Source organism: Myodes glareolus, chromosome 5 (assembly GCF_982192425.1).
Source record: "Myodes glareolus chromosome 5, mMyoGla1.1, whole genome shotgun sequence".
Taxonomy (NCBI): domain Eukaryota; kingdom Metazoa; phylum Chordata; class Mammalia; order Rodentia; family Cricetidae; genus Myodes; species Myodes glareolus.
Genome location: NC_142030.1, coordinates 72569905 through 72587693, shown reverse-complemented (window position 1 = coordinate 72587693; position 17789 = coordinate 72569905). Strand labels below are relative to the sequence as shown.

The window sequence follows — 17789 nt, the reverse complement described above, 5'->3', positions numbered from 1 at the left end:
GCTGCGCAGCTGCAATGTGTTCCCATGAGAACAGGACGCTGATCGAGTAACTTGGGAATCTGCTTTCTCTCAAACAGCTCTGCCTCTTGAAACAACCCGAGAGAAACGAACTGCACAGCTCTGTCTTTCTCTATTTGCTTAGTGAACTAGCGATTGAGTTTTGGTTTTTGACCAGAGCAGACACTCACAGAGAAACTTACTCTGTGGCGAATTTCCCCTCTAAGTTTTTCATAAACTAATTTATTTAACTTGTGTATAAGTTGAAAATCTAACGACAAATGGCAACATAGGTCTTTTCCTGACTACAGAAAGAGGAAAGTTAAAATTGTATTTGTCCTAATGATGAGGGCTATTTCCTGGATTTCCACTGTTGACCAACTGTGGCTTCTTTTGTAACCATTTTGTCCCTTATTCCTTTCTCCTCTAAGGATAAGGTGTGCCATTCCCAGACCATTGCATCCTCGCTTTCTGACATTCCTTCTTTGGCTTTTTTTCTAAAGATATTATTGTCTCCAAATCCTATTTTCTCCCCCCCCTCAAAAAAAAAAAAACCCTTTAGCAGCATTCTCATCAGTATACACGTCAGTTTATGTAGACATAGAAGGCCATGGACAGATTATAAAAAGTATCTCCTGCAGTTACCGAGGTCAGCCAGGGAAGAAGTCAGAGAAGTCAGATTGCTTTCACTGAGGGATCCAAATCTCCGTTACTTGGCTGGAAGACCTGACCATTCTCCCCCATCCAAATACAGAGTCACTTTCTCTCCCCATCTCTTTGTTTCCTTAGGTTGAAAATGAAAACAGCTGTTAAAAATAAGAGCCCATGAGTCATCTCGAGTCTCCACATGATAATTACAGTTTCCATCTCGCCCCATCCCGTCCTTCCCAGTGGGCTGAGCCCTGTGTCACATCCCACTGTGGGGAGAGCACCGCCACTGGCATTGGCAATCATATTGGACGACCTTAATTTTCATTTTCTAATCCTCTGAGGTTAAACACTGAATGAGCTGCCAAGCCAAGAAAAATAACAAGAAAGAAGATACTTCAATTTGAAAACTTGATTTGTGGGGCAGGCCCCTTTTTCAGTTTTCCCCTTGGAGCGAAACTCTGTGTTGATGTTAGAGATGCTGGTTCTTTGTCTGATTTTGAAGGTGTCCCTCCTAGGCTTTCGAGGTACCCTGACTGTGTAGACTCTTTAACTCTTGTAGATACTGTGCCCTGAAGTATTTTGTAGACACTGTGTCCTGAGCTGTGTTTCTTCTTTTAAGTGCCTAGTGCTTTATAATCTAGTAAACCAATCTCAAAGGAGGTAATCCACACTGTCGATTGCTACCTGCTAGGGCAGGCTGACTCTCTTAAGTTATGCCCAGTCCCTGTAACAACCATTTATGACTGAGTAATTCTGCTGGTCTAGAACTATGATGCCACCCCTGTCTGCAGTGAGCCAGCTGCCTTCATAGCACCAACACTTGACGATGACAGATTATATATGGACTTTGGTTTCTAGCAAGAGACCTGTGTCCCATTTTTGTGGTGGAAGCTTGCCCTTTAACCTCCCTTCACTTCCCTATTCTAGGAGTGGATTTCTTTATGATTTGATTAGGGGTGTGTGTGTGTGTGTGTGTGTGTGTGTGTGTGTTGGTCATAAAGCTTATTAGATTTAGGATCAATGCTTGCTAAGTGAACTCTACCGCTGAGTTGTACTCCCAAAAGTGCCTGGTTAGAGTATTTTTAATTTTAATTATATTTATTGATGGAATGATTTATTATGTGTATGTGTGTGCCATGACAGGACTCAGAGGCTAACTTGTAGGAGTTGGGTCTTTCCTTCTACCCTGTATGTCTCAGGGATTGAACTCAGGTCATCAAGCTTGGTGCTGTCTTAGGGTTTCCATTGCCGTGAAGAGACACCATGACCACGGCAACTCTTAGAAAGGAAAAACATTAAATTGTGGTGGCTCCCTTACAATTTGGAGGCTTAGTCCATTATCATCATGGTGGGACATGGCAGCTGGGAGTGTGGCAGCTTCCAGGCAGACACGGTGCTGGAGAGGGAGCTGAGGGTTCTCTTACATCTTGGCTCACTGGCAAGAGGGAGTGGTCCTGAGACACTGGACATGGTTTGAGTATATCTGAGACCTCAAAGCGTGCCTTCACAGTGACACATTTCCTCTAGCAAGGCCATATCATATCTACTCCAACAAAGCCACACCTCCTATAGGGCCAGTCCTTTTGGAGGCCATTTTTCTTTCAAACTACCACAGTGGCAAACACCTTTATCCACTGAGCCATCTTGTAGGTTCAAGATCATTTTTAAAGTTCATTTCCGACATCAAAATCTCTACAATTCTGTTACCATTTTCTCCTCCAAGATCTGGTTTTAGCTAGTGTGGTGACACATGCCTATAATTCTAGCTCTCAGGAGGCTGGGACAGGATTGTGAGTTCCAAGTGTGCCTGGGCTATAGAGTGAGCCCCTCAGCAACCCCACCACTGATCGATCAGTCATTCCTTTCTGGTGAGATATTATTTCTCAGATATAAATACCATTAAAATGTAGTATTTGCTGGGCGGTGGTGGCATATGCCTTTAATCCCAGCACTCGGGAGGCTGAGACAGGCAGATGTCTGTGAGTTCTAGGCCAGCCTGGTCTACAGAGCGAGTTCCAGGATAACCAAAGCTACATAGAGAAGCCCTGTCTTAAAAAAAAGAAAAAGAAAAGAAAGGCCATATTTTCTTTCTTTCTTTTTATTTTTTGAAACAAGTTCATCAAGTTAGGACGTGTAATGTGATGATTAGAAGCAGGCTTAAAGTCAGGTACCCTCCCCAGTTCCACCTGGATCCTTCCTGTATGACCTCCGGCAGTTAATTCAGCTTTCTGTGCCTTGTCAGCCTCCTCTGTCAAAGGAGGCAATAACAATGCTCTCCTCCAGGATTTCTGTCAGTTCTCAATGAAATAGGTGATGTGCTTAAATAAACAGTACCATGCTATGTGTCATCAATTGCCATTTTAATTTGCATAAATTAGCATTCTGTATAGACATGCTTTTGACAGAAAGGGCTGATGTCAGCTCACAGAGAAATTGTACTTTAGTTTGGGTTCAGATGTACCACTAATGGATTGCTTGTGTGGTAGGCTTGTTTAATGGTGGCATGCAGTCACTGGGTGCCTGGGGAAACCATTTGAGGTGAGGGGTGGGGAGAGAGAGAGAGAGAGGTGGGGGAAAGTGGTGGTGGTCCTGAGAACTTTGCTCAGTAAATGATGGAATTATTGGCACGGATGGCGAGTAAGCAGTGATACATACATACATACATACATACATACACACACATCATATGCATACATACATATACATATATGTACACACATATACACATACGCATGTATACACATGCACACATATATATACACATATATGTATGTATGTATGTATGTATGTATACATGGTGTGTGTGTGTATCTACAAATGTACTCCCAATGAACTACTTGCTTAGTTTTTTGTGTTCTCATAGTTTTGTGACTTATAATAGAAAATGTTACTTCCTTTTACTTGAAGAACCACAGAAAAATGCAAAGCCTCTTCTCTTTATTAAATGCCCCCTTTCTTTCTTTTAGATTATATGAAGCAGACGACATTTGAAGCCCAAGCCTTTTTAGAAGCCGTGCAGTTCTTCCGGCAGGAGAAGGGTCACTATGGCTCGTGGGAGATGATCACTGGGGATGAAGTCCAGGTAATGTGGGCTCCGAGCGCTGGACCCTCTGTCTGTGTTATAGGAGGTCAGGGCCATTTAACACATGATCCACAGAAAACTGCACAGATAGAAGTTGTGGTTCCCAAAACACTTCCCTCGGTTATCTGAAGGCATCTTGTCACTAAGCCTAGAGTACCTGATATGAAGACCAGCAGACCTGGCGTTCAGCCCACAACACTTCTGTTGGGTCAGTAAATGTGCAAAGTCAAACATTGCGACGCGCTCCCTGACCAGCAGGAATGGACGGTCACAAAATCAAGAATCCTTCTCAATCACAATTTATTAGAGCTCCTTGCTTGAAAGGGGGAATGGGGAACAGGGATGACGAGAGAGAGCGAAAAATCCAAAGACAGCCGCTTTTCTAGGGTGAGAGGCTCGAATGCTGATTGGTTGATGCCATTCTACTAGGATCCAAGGCCACGGGACAGGTCAGGAGACCGAGTCTCTTGAAATGCAAAACAAGGCTCCAGCACACCGGCCTAAGGCGGCAACATCAAAGGATATGTATACCTCCAGGCTGTAGGAGTGCTGGCACTATCTGGCCAAGGCCACATCCAGGCGGCTCCCTACAGCTCCTCCTTTTATTGTCTTTTAGAGCAATAAGGCAAAACTATTTTCCAATCTGGTCCCCACCTCATGATGTGTGGACTGATTAAAGAAAAGAAAAGCAAGACACACCCTTCCCGTGCAATGGGACAATTACTTCCCTGGGAGTGCTAGGGCTGTGTCTGCACACCCTCCGCCTATGCATACCTTCCTCTGTGCCGTGGGACTATCTGGTCCCTAGAGGGTGCAAAGGCTATGCATGGCTAATTGCCTGTGAGCTCTTTTGAGGCTGAGAGCCAAACCTGGGGTGAGGATACACATTCCAAGACTGCCAAGGCTTGTGCCACAAAGACCTTGTCCCTCCTCACTTGGGCTAGCAGGTAGCACACCAATCAAAGACATACAGCACTTCCACCTAGACACAGCATGCCAAGGATATCTCTGCTCCCACCCATCCCCAAGGAGGGAGAAAGGCAGAATAGAGTCAGTCAGAAAATTGTTAAGAGATAAGAGGTTGCACAGGGTGCTGCTCAAGGTGATAACGTGAAACAGTTGCTCTTGACACCGCCCAGAGGGTCATCACTGCTGCCTCCGCACGAATCTTCCACAGCAGGACACTCAGCATCCACTGGATCATCTTTCTTCTTTATTTCTCTTGTCAGTCTCGTTGGCACCCAGATTGGATCTTCACGATTCTGAGGGAAAATGCAAATTGCTCCCCTGGATCTGGTAATTACCTGATCCGGTCCACACCATTTATTAATCAATACATCCTTCCACATGACCAAATCTCGCTCTGTAGAGCTTTCAAACAGGGCATGCCTGTCTGCTGCTGTTTTTCCAGCAATATTTTGAATTAAAAAATTAAGTGTAAAGAGTGCAAGAGAAATCCTTTCTCTGGGGGAAGCTGCTATAGCTATTCCCCCTTTTTGCTTTCGCAAAATTTCCTTTAAATTTCTATTTGCTCTTTCTACGATACCCTGGCTTTGAGGATTGTATGGTAGGCCAGTGGTATGTTCAACTTGTAATTGCTTGCAAAAGGCTTTAAAGCCCTGTGAGGCATATGCTGGGCCATTGTCGGTTTTTAAACGACTTGGCTTTCCCCAAGCTGCCCAGGCCTCTAAGCAATGCATTTTTACATAAGTTACCTTTTCCCCTGCCAGTGGGGTGGCATGAATTATTCCAGAGCATGTGTCCACCGACACATGAACATACTTTTGTCTGCCAAACTCCGAGATGTGAGTCACATCCATTTGCCAGAGTGAGTTTGGCTTTAACCCCCTGGGATTTACCCCAATATGTGGGGGATGTAACATGGTCACGCAGGAGGGACAGGCTTTTACTATCCTCCTGGCATTTTCCCTAGAGATCTTAAACTTTAAGCGAAGTGTATTCGCTGGAACATGATAAAGCTGATGGAAATCTCTAGCTAGCTGGAGTGAATCTGTAGCCACAAGGGCGAGTGCTCGAGTAGCACCATCAGCTTGAGCATTAGCCTCTGCCATAGGTCCTGGCAAGAGAGAATGGGCTCGAATATGAGCAACATAAAAGGGATTTTCTCTTTTTAAAATATGTTTTTGTATTTGTAAAAGAATATTAGACACTGTACTTGAGCTGCGAATTGAGGCTGCAACCTCAAGAGAGGCCACAGCATTGACCACATATTGTGAATCTGAAATTAAATTAAATGGCTCAAGAAATCTCTGAAACACCTCCAAAACCACCAAGCACTCAGTGACTTGGGGGGAATCAGGCCGAAATTGAAAGACCACAGGTTTAGCATTTCCTGCCACCAGAGCCCCTTTTCCGGTCTTTGAGCCATCTGTATAGATAGTTAAGGCTCCTTCTAATGGGTGGGGTGAGGTAATCCTGGGAAAATACACCAAATTTTTCTCCACAAAATTTATTAAGGGGTGCCTTGGCACATGATTGTCAATAACATTAGGGAATGCACAAAGCAGGATAGCCCAGCCATCTACTGTGGCTGTCAAAACTTTTACCTGTTCCCTCGTATAGGGAATTATCAACTTGTCAGGCATTCTCGCAAAGTGGGCTAAGCAAAGCTTTATTCCCATTAATGCTTGGCCAGCCACCAATTCTGGATAATATTGAACAGATCTTGCTCCTATGGAATTTCCATGCATCCACCAGAGGGGTCCATCTTGCCATAACACTCCAGTGGGATAATTTTTTGTTTTGAGAATGCATAGCAAAATTGGTAAGGATGGATTCACTCGCTGTAATTGAGCTGTAGTAATAGCAGATTCTACCCTCTTAAGGGTCTGCATTGCAGCCGGGGTCATGGCTCTAGGTGAACAGATATCAGGATTGCCTTCTAAGATGGAAAATAAAGGCAAGAGCTCAGATCGAGGTATATTTAGATATCCTCTAATCCAATTTATATCTCCCAGCAACTGCTGGAAATCATTAAGAGTTTTAAGGTGATGGGTGCGAATAAGCACTTTCTGAGGCCTGATGCTTTCAGGGGTGATTATAGTCCCCAAAAATTTCACCATCGAAGATGTTTGTACTTTATTTGAGGCTATGTGGAGTCCTTGCTCCTCCAAAAGGGATGTAACCTTTTGGAAAACTTCCTTCAGGGTCTCCTGATGTGGGGCAGATAATAATAAATCATCCATGTAGTGAACAATTTTTACCGTAGGAAATTGTCTCCTAACAGGACTCAATGCTGCATCTACATATAACTGACATATGAGGGCGCTATTGGCCATTCCCTGAGGCAAAGTTTTCCATTGAAACCGAGCATTGGGTTGCTCATTGTTAACAGATGGAAGAGTAAATGCAAACCTTTCCCGGTCCTGGGGACACACGGGAATTGAAAAGAAACAGTCCTTGATGTCCAAGGAAATTACAGGCCAATTCTTTGGTATTGCTGAAAGCAATGGAAGACCCTGCTGGGCTGGGCCCATGACCTGCATCTGAGCATTGACTGCCCTAAGGTCATGCAGTAACCTCCAACCTCCAGAAGCCTTTTTAATCACAAAAATAGGCGTATTCCAACGCGATACAGAATGTTCTAAATGTCCTAGTTCTAACTGTTCTTGTACTAATTGTCTTGCAGCTTCCAGCTTTTCCAAGGAAAGGGGCCACTGAGGGACCCATACCGGCTTATCTACTAGCCAAGGGATGGGCAATGTCTTTTGTGTGGAAGCTACAGCTTCAGTGGCCCCTATGAAAAACCCAAGCCTTTTCTATCTAACTTGGAGACAGTCTCAATAGGATTCTGTCTACCTTGGAGACATTTACCAAGTCCCTTATTGGGAACATAGCCCTGACGTGCCATCATTTGCTTACTGGTATCAGAATAATCATTTGTAAGTCTCAATCTCATTTGAGACTGCACATCCCTGCCCCATAGGTTGATGGGCAAATCAACCACAAAAGGCTGAAAAGTCCCTCTCTGATCTTCTGTTCTCCAGACTAACTCCTTAGCACTTATATGCGGTGTTTGTGCATACCCCAGCCCTTGAAGGGACTGGGAGGCCTGTTGTAAGGGCCAGCGTTTTGGCCATGCTTGGGATCTGATGATACTTTTATCTGCTCCAGTATCCACCAGGCCTGAAAAAATCTTTCCTTCTATTTCTAAATTTAAGATTGGTCGCTGATCAAGCTCCAAGGATAAACAAGCCAAATCTATTCCCATGGGAGCAAGGCTTTTGTCCTTTAAGACAAGCCCCTCCGCTGGAAGCTTATTACGCCCTGAAGGCAGAACTAAGAGTTGAGCTATTCTGTCTCCTGGGGCGATGGAAACTACCCCGTATGGAGAATGGCAAAGAATTTTAATGCAGCCTTCATAGGCAGGGTCTATGACTCCAGGATGGACTATCAGGCCTTTCATAATTGAGGATGAATGTCCCAAGACTATGCCAACATTATCTTTTTCTAATGGCCCAAACACGTCAGTTTCTATGACCTGAACTCCCATATCCTGAGTTAATAGCAGTTTGGAGGTGGCACAGAGGTCCAGCCCTCCGGAGCCTTTGGCTGTCCTTCTTGTTGGGACGATGGAGTCATCTCGGGGACTGCCATCGTGTTCTGAATTGCCCCAAATATTTTTGGGCCCTGGGTGCATGGGCCCCTCAATCTGTTTTTTGACAATGACTGAATAGGCATAGGAATAAGTTGTCCATTTATATCCCTAACTGATCTGCACTCATTAGCCCAATGTTTCCCTTTCTTGCATCTGGGACAAATGTCTGGCTGCCTCTGCGATGTTGCAGCTGAGAGCCCTGAAGAATCTGAGGCATTATGACTATTGGGACATTGTTTTTTGAAATGCCCCAACTGTCCACATTTAAAGCATGCCTTTCCCTTATCTCCTCTGACACCTCTGGCAGCAGCAAGCACAGCAGCCGCCAGCCCTGCATTGGTTAGAGGCCCCCCAACTTCACGGCAGGCTTTGATCCAGGCTTCTAATCCCTTTCCCTTTACTGGACCTATTGCTCTTTGACATTCCTTGGTGCTCTGCTCAAATATTATTTGCTGGACAAAAGGCAATGAAATATCTAAATTCCCAAACATTCTTTCAGCTGCCTCTGTCATCCTAGCCACATAATCAGAGAATGGCTCTGCAGCACCTTGAATAATCTTGGTTAGGTTACCAGCTGTTTCACCTTTATTAGGGAGTGATTTCCATGCTCTATAATGAATCTCACTAACCTGCCTATAAACCTCCCAAGGATAATGATTCTGATTTCCAGCAAATGCCCCCTGTCCAAGAAGCATATCAGCCGTCCACTCTGGGTGGCCACTTTGTATGTTAATGCGCTCTCGGGTCTGAGCCTTGTCCTGGACTATAGATTTAAAATCCAGGAACTGCCCTGCTGGAAGAGCTGCTCTTGCAATCTCCTGCCAGTCTGTAGGAGTCAGTGCTACTGTAACAATCCTTCTCAATAATGCGATTGTATAACTGGCATTTGCTCCATAATTTCTCGCAGCTTCAACCAAATCCTTCAGCTGTCTGTATGGGATTGGTTCATACCACCTATTGTAATTCTGTGGCTCCTCAAAAACAGGAAAGGCAGCAGCCAGTTGCGACCAAGTTTGCCTTCCTATGAAGCTGTGACCTTCTGTAGCTACCTGCTGGTACATGGGTGGAGGGGCGGATGGGGGGAGGGCAGCAGATACTGGCGCCTCGTCTCTTCTGCCCTTTGTAGTAAACACATCAACATCGCCCCGCCTCCGGCTACCTTGCTGCTCTTTCTCGGATTTAGCAGCCGTTCCCTCTAGTTGTTCTTCCTCCTCTGATAAATCTAAATCTACAAATTCTTTCACTACTAAAGCTATGGGGCTTCTCTTCCCCTTTTCTCCTTTTTCTATTTCCGGATCCTTATCTTTTAATTTTTCCTTTTTCTTTCTAGGCCTACACTCTTGTTCCTCCTTCTGATCTGATTCTGAAAAGCTGTCCTGATGTTTCTGTAATGCCTTGCGACCCTGTTTTAATATCTCTATATTACGTTCTTCCTTCAAGCAGTCCCGCACCATCCTCCAAAAAGGAAGTGTGCCTCTCCCAATATTTCCTTCTGCTTGTTCCAAATCCCTGCCTAGCTTATTCCAAGATGGTAAAGTTAGGTCACCTGAAGCTGCAAACCAAGGTGAGACATCAACAATGTCTTTTACAATGTTAGCGACAGTGCTAGAAGAGATCTTTAAATCACGCTGTCGCAAAAGTGCCTGGATTGAGCGATAAATCTCCCTGGGGTTCGAACTGGCTCCATAAGAATTGCCCATGGTGCGCACTTACCCCCTGGGCTAAAGAAAAAAACCTCCTTTTTACTTACAAGGAAGTCCTTTTAGAAAAATGCTGCTTGATCTACTGCAGACTTAGTTTTTCTTTTGACTAGAGCTGCAATCACAGCAGCAGCAAAGGCACTCACCACCTGGTTAATCACAGCGCAACCCAAAGCAACAGAGAAGAACAAATGCACACATTACCACTCTGGACCAGCCTTAGCAATCAGCTTACATCTGGAGGATTTCCTGACGTCAGTCACCGCTCTTTGTGTTGAGTTCTGAATTCTGCTCCCTCCTTGGCTTGTTCAAATCCGGCGTCCCGGGTTTCGGCACCAAAATGCGACGCGCTCCCTGACCAGCAGGAATGGACGGTCACAAAATCAAGAATCCTTCTCAATCACAATTTATTAGAGCTCCTTGCTTGAAAGGGGGAATGGGGAACAGGGATGACGAGAGAGAGCGAAAAATCCAAAGACAGCCGCTTTTCTAGGGTGAGAGGCTCGAATGCTGATTGGTTGATGCCATTCTACTAGGATCCAAGGCCACGGGACAGGTCAGGAGACCGAGTCTCTTGAAATGCAAAACAAGGCTCCAGCACACCGGCCTAAGGCGGCAACATCAAAGGATATGTATACCTCCAGGCTGTAGGAGTGCTGGCACTATCTGGCCAAGGCCACATCCAGGCGGCTCCCTACAAAACATTTGTGCCCCGTGATGGACATGCTCTTGGTTGCTTGAAGTATGAACTGAAGGCTTCCTGTCTCTCTGTGTTGAGTATGTATATACATATCCACATAATGTTTGATGTGGGGTTGTAGATGCTGCAGTAGAGAGAGATGCTCACCAAGATGCTAAGTCTTCATTTTCCGAAGGAGCAGTGGGGTTCAGCCTTCTTGGAAAAGACTGACGCCCAGCTAGCTCACTCCAGTTACTTTATTCAAACATACGCATGGTTAATAGGGGCTGGGAAAGGTCCCAGCTACCAAAGTCATCTTGCCCTTGCTGCCGTGAGAGCAGACAGCCCCCACAAATATCAGTCCCTTTTGTTCGTGGGGAGCCATAACCAAAAGTAAGAACTCCAGGTCTGCCAGGAGCGTCTTAGGACCAAGGTCGGTGCAGCTGCAAGCTCTCACGTACGCCAAGTGCGGATTCTCCCTGGAAGCAGCAGTTCTTCAAGGTTTAAACAGTCTCAAGACAATTTCTCAGCCTCGACTGATTAATCCGAACATAGCAGAGGCTTTGCTGAACCATCTCTCTCAAAGCCAGACACAAGGTCTTTCTTGTCCATTTCATTGCAAGGCAGACATAGCTTCCCTTTTCTCTTTCAGTCCACCCACGCGCGTATTTGTGTGTTCCCAACCTGAGGACACTTTAGAGTTCCTAACGGTTCTTAGTCTCTGATACTTGGCAGAAGTGCATTCGTTGACAACTTTGAGAAGTTGAGATTTACAATACTTTATGCCCCCAAAGCAAACCCAGAGTGTAAGTAGTAGAAGCATTTGCTGCTAACTAGCTCAGCAAATAGACAGCACATGTAACAACTCGCAGGTAGCCAGCAGAGAGCTCTGCATTAAAATAGCCTTGTGTGGTACTTCATAGTGTTCAGATCCTCAGTCTGCTCATCTTGACTGCCTGATGGAGTGGGATGGGAAGCTTGTGCGAGGGAACTGGGAGGCACAGGACAGCCAAGTGACCCACACAGTGTTAGGATACAGTAACTTTACTGAGTGTCCACTCCATGCCAGGCATTATGTTGGGGGCTTGTGGTCCAGAGCTCACATGAGAGAATGGTCCTGCCTGTGCAGATGATGGTCTCAGGGCTATATGTGAGTGGACAGATGGCAAAGGAAGGTTGTCTTCTGCCCCAGCCAGGAGCCTAACATTAACCATGGAGCTAGACCGGGATTTATCATCTCCTGAACTTGGGCTACGTCACTCGCTTCCTATCTTCCTTTACTCAATCTTAACCATATGTCAGTTCACATTCCTTTATCCTGAAAACAAATACTTAATAGATCTTTTCTGGGGTTTAGCATTTTAGGGTTGTGTGTGTATGTGTTTTCTGTCTACTTTTTCCTTTAGGCTAACATGTGCTACATGCTATAAGGTACAAGAGCGCTAAAAGACCCTTTGTATGCCGTTCTTGTCATAGTAATAGCTCACACAAGCATGGCAGACCTACGTGGTGATGGTTATTTTAGGCAAAGGTCCAGGCAGAGCAGTGTCTCAGAATAGCATGCCTGGCAGGCTGTTAGGTGAAAATATTTGTATGTTGGTAAAAACATCAACATATTTTCTACTCGTCAATATGAGCTGTGAGCACTGTCAAATGAAATCCCAAGAGAAAGCAACCTGCAAAGCTGTCAGGTAGCTGCAGGGACCAGGTGTATTTATTATTTGCCTTTAAATTAGCCAGGTAGGGGAGACTGGTTCATGATTCCCACAAAGCTGCTTAGTTGTACGACCAGAAAACATCCCACACTGAGGTGTTGCCATTCCTCCGAGACTGGTCGTTATTCAAACGATCATGAGTGTGTTCCTCTAATTAGACACACTCACCTACAATCCTTCAGTCACACAGGGCCAAGGGTCCAGCCAGACACAGGCCCCGCCTTCAGAAGGGGCATCCTCCTTTCTTGGACTCACCCCTCCCCACAGCTTTCAGTCTGACAGGAAGCAGGGTGGCATGGCCGTCCGTGAGTGTGCTCTGGTTGTTTTGGGGCACGGTGGTGTGACCTCTATGAGTGCGCTCTGGTTGTTTTGGGGGCATGGTGGTGTGACCGTCCGTGAGTGCACCCCGGTTGTTTTGGGGGCATGGTGGTGTGGCTGTCAGTGAGTGGTTTGGGTTTTGTTGTTATTGTTTGGAGATAGAGTGTCAGCAAGTACCTCGGGCTGACCTCAAACCTCTTGCCTTAGCCCCCTCAGCTTCCTTAGTCACATATCGGAGGCATACAGCACCATGCCCTGCTTGGTTTGTTCATTTCGATGAATCTGATGGCGTATTTGGTTTCCTATATGTGTGATGAAATTTTAATCTTCACGTCCCAGCAGTTAAAATTTCCAACCATCTTCTCTCCTTTTCAAAATACAAGCTTATGAAAATTAAAACTCAGGGCATTCTATTTGACGGGGAGGTCAGAGAACCTTTATTATTTTATTTATTCTGTTAGCTACTTTCCCTCAAAAAGCCCACAGACTCAGGACATGGCTTGTGGAGAGCTGGCCAGGTCAGGTCACCCTGAGTGCACAGGAGAGGGACAAAGCAGTGTCAGGATGGAGCTGGCGCAAGAGGATGAGGAGGGCACTAGGGGATGAGTGTGGCGGGGCCTCCGCACCACAGGCCCTGCCAGCTGCAGGGCTACTCCCGACCGCTACCCACTCACCACCCTCGTTAGCTTCTCTTCCCCCTCTTTCTTATTTTCCCAGGCATATTTTCTTTTTAAGTCCCTAAGTTGTAAAGTAGGAGCAAATTTCTTGGAACATTGTGTGGGAAAGACCAGAAAACTGCAAGCCCACCCAAATGGAACGTCCGTTTTCTTTGGCCTTTGTCTATAACATTTGTGTCTTCTCAAATCTATTCACACTCGTGCTCAAAATCAAGCCAGTTTCCACAGAAGGAAAAACTAGAATAATTGTGGTCCTTGAGTTTAAGGCTTTGCAACCGTGATGCCATTTCTCATTAAGGTTTGCTTTCGTCTCTTAGCTCTCTCTCTTCACGCCAGACTCAGTAACTCTTGGGCATAGTTTCCAAACTAGAACTTACTCACTCGGGATGGGTCCTGCATACCAGGAGTTACCCATTGAAGTGAATTGCTGAACCTGCTGATTTTCATGATATTTTCATATGTCCAGTTTCTTATAATTTCCTCAAAAAAAAAAAAAAAGGCACGGTGGTGGTGGGGAGTTCATCTCTTAGCCATAAAGAATGGTTAAGAGAGGCAAACACAAGTCCATCAGTGAATTTTCAAGGCCTGTGGAAGCCCTGTCTCTATTATCTTCATCGCTTAGGTAGATCCATACTGCAGCAGATGGGAGCCCTTCAGGCTGTACTGAGCCTAGGGCTCAGGGGAGCAGACTGCTTGTCGCTCAGTCCTACAAGTTCTACCCTGCCATAATGGCGCTCTGGAGAAAGGCCATGTCCAGTGAGCCTTGTGAGGCTGTCCACTGCCTTGTGGCTGGCCAGTGAGCTCAGTGAGAACTTCCTTGATTTCCAATGTACTGAATTTTTATGAGGTCAGTTGAAGACTCCTGGTTAAGTGAGTCTGAGCAGCAGAGACACCCGAAGTCAGCCCTGGGAGCAGGGAAGGAAGGGTGGGGGCCTCATGAGTAGACATGTGGAGTACCGCTCAGATCCAAGGAAACAAGGGTTTTGATCAGCACGAAACTTTAGGAGAGATTTGGGAACATTCCTACAAAGCACTCTGAAAACTCTTGATGTCCCCTCAATTATGCGTAGCCCACAAATGTCAAATTGTTTCATAGTATTTGGTGCTAATTTATCTTCTATTGCTCGCCTAGCATGGTCCAGATTTCTTAATGGTACTTTTCATAAACAGTCATGATATTCCAGCTAGTACATGGACAATTAAAAGCGTGTAACAACTTCCCCACTCCTTTCTTTGGTGGATGGCTGTAATGGGAAGCTGCCATTGAAACACAGTGTTGTCTTCATTCCGTCAACAGGGAAGGTTTAAAGGTTGGTGCTTCACAGTTAGCGTGTGGTGGAGCACATTCTCACTAGCCAGCCTTGGCTTTCAGGAAATGACAGGGAAATGGCAGAATTATCCATCTGATAAACTACATCCAAGAGAAGGAGCTAGCTGCTTGCTCTCTTAAGGGATTCCATCTTCACGACATTGCTGCAAAGTCGACATACCAGTAGCCAGTTTGAGGGGTCAGGTTTTTAACAGGTCTCCGGATTTAATGAAATTAAATACAGAAAGCAGAGTGGGAGAAGAAAACATAAGAAAGAATTTTAGCTCTTTTATGCCTTAGACATTAGCCCAGATGGCTGTGTGTCCCTGGAAGGAAATCCCTTCCCCTGGGAACCAAGAGACAGTCCTTCCAAAATATTAAGCAAAAATATTTCTCCCACAGCCATGCAGCCCGGGAGACATTTGTTAAGGACATATGCCCCTCCCCTTTAAAACACAACCAAACAATGAAATGTTCTGTTGCTTAACAATGTGAGCTTAATTAAAGACAAGTGAACCAATTCGGCTGCTTTTTCTTGGTTGTTTTGTTTTGAGACAGGATCTCACCATGTAGCTCACGCTGACTTGGGGTCTTCGAGCCTCCTCTCTCAACCTCTTAAGCACTGGGATGATAGGCACATGCAACCACATCCAGCAATACACCCTTTCACAAATAATACTTCAAAGTAGGCAGTGCCCAGGTATACACAGTCTCTCTCTCTCTCTCACACACACACACACACATACACACACACACACACACACACACACACACACACACACACACACGTATCTCTAATGCCTTCAGCTTTCTGCACCTGGTCTGTTTTGACACCTCTGGTTCCCATTGTCCGTTTCCGTTTTTACCAGCATCATCTTCTCCCTTGTCCCTTTGGTACATTCTCTTTCTTCTTTCCAGGGTCCTTTCAGGCTCAGTCTCCTCGGAGGAGGTTTAGCCAACCACCTTGAAGAGCTTCTCTAGTTTCGTCCGTTACCTTGGCCCTATCTCCCCTGGCACCCCCTCTAGCCCATTCCTTGGGCATGCTAACAGTGAATGGCCAACACGAGGGCTGGACTGGGCAGTGCGGTGCGAGCCTAAAGTGGTCAGCAGTTGTTGCCTTTTCTTTACTCTGTCCCTTCCTTCTTTTTGTAAGCAATGGAGGGTGGAAAGCGTATGTGGGAAGAGTAGGGGTAAGGAGAATGAGACATGAGACTTGAGAAGGAGTGGTAATCCTGGAAGGCCAGCCGGCCTCAGGCCATCACGGTCAAACTTAATTTTCCTGTTTAAGGATGCCTTATCTGCCATTGAAAACTCCCTCTCTACTCTTAAAAACTGTGACAGGGATGCTGAAGGGTAGCTCTTCACAGTTGATGGATTCTGGAATGGGAGGAGTGGGGAAGGACGCGGTTTTCTTTAAGAATCCGGACACTGGGAGTTTGACCATGCTCCAATGAGTATATGAGTAATATAAAATGGACTTGGTATTTTTCCCTTTGGTATTGATATTTTTTTCTTTGTTTTTCTTTTTCTGTTTTTCTTTTTTGGGGGTGAGGAGGTCACAAGGACTTGGGAAGACCGGGAAGTGAATGTGATCAGTGTGCATTATGTGAAACTCCCAAATAATCAATAAAAATATTATGTTGGAAAAAAAAGAAGCTCTCTTCTCATTCTAAATGCTTGAGGTCCTTTTAGCACAAACATGGAGTTTGAATTTAAGGAAAATGTTCTTTCCTTTGAGATAACAGGAATAGAAACACTTTTGTTCCCTGTGACTATTGGAGGATATTCGCCTCTGAACTTGTGAACCAAGATTTCATGTGTTTATCATGTGCGCGCCCTTAAGTCCCATGCCCAGCGTCAACACTCATATTCTTTCAATCCTCATTCCCCCACCTCTGAGCTGTGTAGCCCAGGGGTGCTGTCATGAGACCTCTAGCTGGCCTTCATCCACTGATGTCCTGCGGCCTCCTTTACCCTGCAGGTCCTGAGTAACCTGGTGATGGAGGAGCTCCTGCCAACCCTTCAGACGGATCTGCTGCCTAAACTGAAAGGGAAGAAGAACGACAGGAAGCGGGCCTGGTTTGGGGTAAGCGGCCATGTTGCTTTGCAACTGTGCTGTCAAGGCCAACATTCCCATCTCTACTTTTTAGGGCACGTGGTGTTGTTTTAAAATAATTCCTTCCTAGGTAGAAAAATGTCTACCTTGAGCCTGCTCAGTCTCACTGACCTAAGAACTAATCTAAACAGAGTTGAACTTGAAACTTGAATGTGTGCCCCGTTTTGTTTACCTGCGAGTCTGCGCTGGGCCTGCTTCCCTCCCTTCTGTCGCTCCTTTAGTCACGGGTCGTGTGCTGCTCCGTGTTACAGCTCCTGGAGGAGGCCTACGGTCTAGTTCAGCACCAAGTGTCGGAAGGACTAAGCGCCTTGAAGGAGGAGTGCAGAGCCCTGACAAAGGGCCTGGAAGGGACCATCCGCTCAGACATGGACCAGATTGTCAACTCAAAGAACTTTCTAACTGGGAAGATCAGAGGTTGGTGGAGTAACCCCCTGCTGGTCCAAATAAATGAGCCATCCCCTTGGAGATCCACACACAGAGAGAATGTGTTGACCCTCTGTACCCAGGGCTCTCACATCTATGGATTCCATCAATCACAGGTTGGAAATGCCCAGGGAAAAAATGTCTACAATGATCCCTGTTGTTTGCAACATATGACAGCTATGTGACATCTGCATTGTATTCAGTATTGTAAACCAAAGATAACTTAAGACTTAAGAGGTATATGGTTGGATGTGCCAGGCTCTAGTGAAAGATTGTGTCATTTGATAGCCAGAATTTTAGTGTCCCCGGAGTTGGGCCTCCTCTGAGGGGTGGGGGTGGGGATCCCAGAAGCAGTTGCCCTCAGTATACCTGGCTTCAGAGAAGGATTAAGTGGAGGGAATTGAGGGCAGACAATAGCCGCTATAGTGGGATTTGCTGTCATATTATTAAGAACCCTCATTTTACCCTGGATGCTTTGTAGACCCAAGATGGAGGGAATCTTGC

The 17789-nt window shown here is 45.7% G+C and overlaps 1 protein-coding gene across 1 annotated transcript in view; it reads left to right on the top strand.

The window, feature by feature from the left end:
• Positions 1–17789, top strand: part of Niban1 (niban apoptosis regulator 1) — a 163794-nt gene that overhangs the window by 114233 nt on the left and 31772 nt on the right. Inside the window, exons 6-8 of the mRNA XM_048431058.3 lie at positions 3615–3730; positions 16728–16832; positions 17114–17276. Of these exons, the coding sequence (XP_048287015.3) occupies positions 3615–3730; positions 16728–16832; positions 17114–17276 (384 nt within the window). The remainder of the gene's footprint in view (positions 1–3614; positions 3731–16727; positions 16833–17113; positions 17277–17789) is intronic.